The sequence below is a fragment of the Penaeus vannamei genome, chromosome 9, assembly GCF_042767895.1.
Source record: "Penaeus vannamei isolate JL-2024 chromosome 9, ASM4276789v1, whole genome shotgun sequence".
Lineage (NCBI taxonomy): Eukaryota > Metazoa > Arthropoda > Malacostraca > Decapoda > Penaeidae > Penaeus > Penaeus vannamei.
Genome location: NC_091557.1, coordinates 14,695,437 through 14,697,936, shown reverse-complemented (window position 1 = coordinate 14,697,936; position 2,500 = coordinate 14,695,437). Strand labels below are relative to the sequence as shown.

The 2,500-nt window shown below is 32.1% G+C and overlaps 1 protein-coding gene across 1 annotated transcript in view; it reads left to right on the top strand.

The window, feature by feature from the left end:
* The window catches only part of LOC113810042 (metaxin-1), a gene marked incomplete in the record, with an annotated part of 9,643 nt that overhangs the window by 1,641 nt on the left and 5,502 nt on the right, over positions 1 to 2,500 (top strand). Inside the window, 2 exon segments of the mRNA XM_070125376.1 lie at positions 716 to 862; positions 1,689 to 1,792. Coding sequence (XP_069981477.1) covers positions 716 to 862; positions 1,689 to 1,792 — 251 coding nt within the window.

The following is a 2,500-nucleotide window of genomic DNA, read 5'->3' as shown; positions in this document are numbered from 1 at the left end:
AAAATCTTCGTGATTTAGGAAGGTATGAAATAATCTTGATATATTAGGAAAGACTTGATGGAGCTTTTTAGACAATGTTAAAGAAGTGCTGGTACTTTTAATTAAATGTGAATCCACATTACATGTATATTTTAACAGAGAAGTGAACTAATAGATAGTTAAATGAATGATCCTAAACAAACCAGTATTCTTCATTTGAAAATGTTTTATCAAGGCAAGATGATAAGAGATAGAAAAAGATTGTCCAGGATATGATAATGAAATCATAAATGATAACCATGAAAAAGTTTGAAAGTGGTGCTTAAAATTCAATTTAAGACTGTTTCTCCTTTTATTTGCATTTATTAAGCGTTATTTCTGTGAATACATTTTTTTCTTTTACTTTCTAAACATTTAAAAGGACAATAAAAATACCAATCACATATCTGAAGTTTTTTTTAGACCTCACTGAAATCACCTCAAACTTGGGTCATGTTACTGATATGAAGCATAATGATTTCCCAATAGTTTTTTTATTACTTTACTGATATGGACCTACAGAGTGAATTCTGGCACAATCAATCTTTGGAACAAATGCTTTTATTTTTATATATCCCTATTTTATGGTAGGATTAGATCCTAATTATTTTTATTTCATTGGGCAAAAAAGTTGTAGTTTTGTAGGATATATATTCTGTGGGAACTGAACCGCATATTATTGATTAATATTTTTCAGGCTTATGTGAAATTCTCTGGTGCACCAGTAACAATAGTGAAGACTAATAATCCTTTCAAGTCGCCCACGGGACAGCTGCCAGTATTCAAGTGTTCAGAAGGAGCCTTCTCAGATTTTTCTCAGGTTACTACATTCCTCCGTAAGCAGGTAAACATTGATAAACATTATTGATATATATATATATATATATATATATATATATATATATATATATATATATATATATATATATATATATATATATATATGTGTGTGTGTGTGTGTGTGTGTGTGTGTGTGTGTGTGTGTGTGTGTGTGTGTGTGTGTGTGTGTGTGTGTGTGAGTGTGTGAGTGTGTGAGTGTGTGTGTGTGTGTGTGTGAGTGTGTGAGTGTGTGAGTGTGAGAGTGTGAGAGTGTGTGAGTGTGAGTGTGAGTGTGTGTGTGTGTGTGTGTGTGCACATTTGTTTATATTTATATATGTCTGTATAGGTGTATCTGTATTTATATCTACATATGTCCTATATCTGGTTCTGTGTGTGTGTGTGTGTGTGTGTGTGTGTGTGTGTGTGTGTGTGTGTGTGTGTGTGTGAGTGTGTGTGGGTGTGTGTGTGTGTGTGTGTGTGTGTGTGTGTGTGCACATTTGTTTATATTTATATATGTCTGTATAGGTGTATCTGTATTTATATCTACATATGTCCTATATCTGGTTCTGTGTGTGTGTGTGTGTGTGTGTGTGTGTGTGTGTGTGTGTGCACATTTGTTTATATTTATATATGTCTGTATATGTGTATCTGTATTTATATCTACATATGTCCTATATCTGGTTCTGTCTTTTTTCTATCAATATGTAGATACAGAAATAGATATGGCTTGACTTTTTCCATTCTTTTTTCATGATAATAACGTTTGCAGATGTGTTTTATTTATATTTTACTGTTACGCTTATTAGGAGATGGAAATTCTGTGGTTTTGTCATACTGTATTTTTTCCACAGAATTTCAGCTGTGATTATGAACTGTCACCCAAGCAGTGCTCAGAAGTTGTTGCCTATGAACAACTATTATTAGAAAAATTATACCCAGCATTGATGTATCTTTGGTAAGTGTAAATGTGGATGAGCCAGTTCTTAAAGGAATTATCTCATATTTCAAAAATATAGTTTATAAATGTCACTTTTATACAGACCTCTTAAAATGGCCTTTTTTGGAAAAAGAAAAAGAAAAAAAGGGAAAAATATATTTGTATATAAAATTGTTGGTGGTTAGATATATTTATGTATGTGTAAATTTGAACCAATTATAAACCAGAGTTCTTTAACTCTTAATCTGTTGTATGTCAGATGTACATAGGCATAAAAACTACTAGCTAGATGTTAATACATGAAACCGAAATGAGTGTTTGAAAAAAGAAAATGAAGATCATTCCTTTATATCATATTTTTGTTGCCAATTTAAATGAATTAATGTTTTCATAGTTAATGGAGCTCTAAAGTAGGTTGTAACTTGTTTGTAAATTTACTTTATTTCTAGGTGGGTAGAGCCCAAGAGCTACTATGATGTGATCCACAAATGGTACTTCAGCAATATTCCATTCCCCTATAAATTCTGGTACCCTGGCAAGTATCACAAAGGTCATTGTGAGCTTATTGGAAGTATGTTTGATGATGCAGATGACACAAATCAAATTGAGACAGAGGTAAGTTTGTTTTTTTGAATGACGTGTTTGAAAGTTTCTGATATTTGCATTTTTCAGTCTCCCCGTCTCTCACTTTGTACTTAACAGGTCATCATAATTGCCTCATTCCGT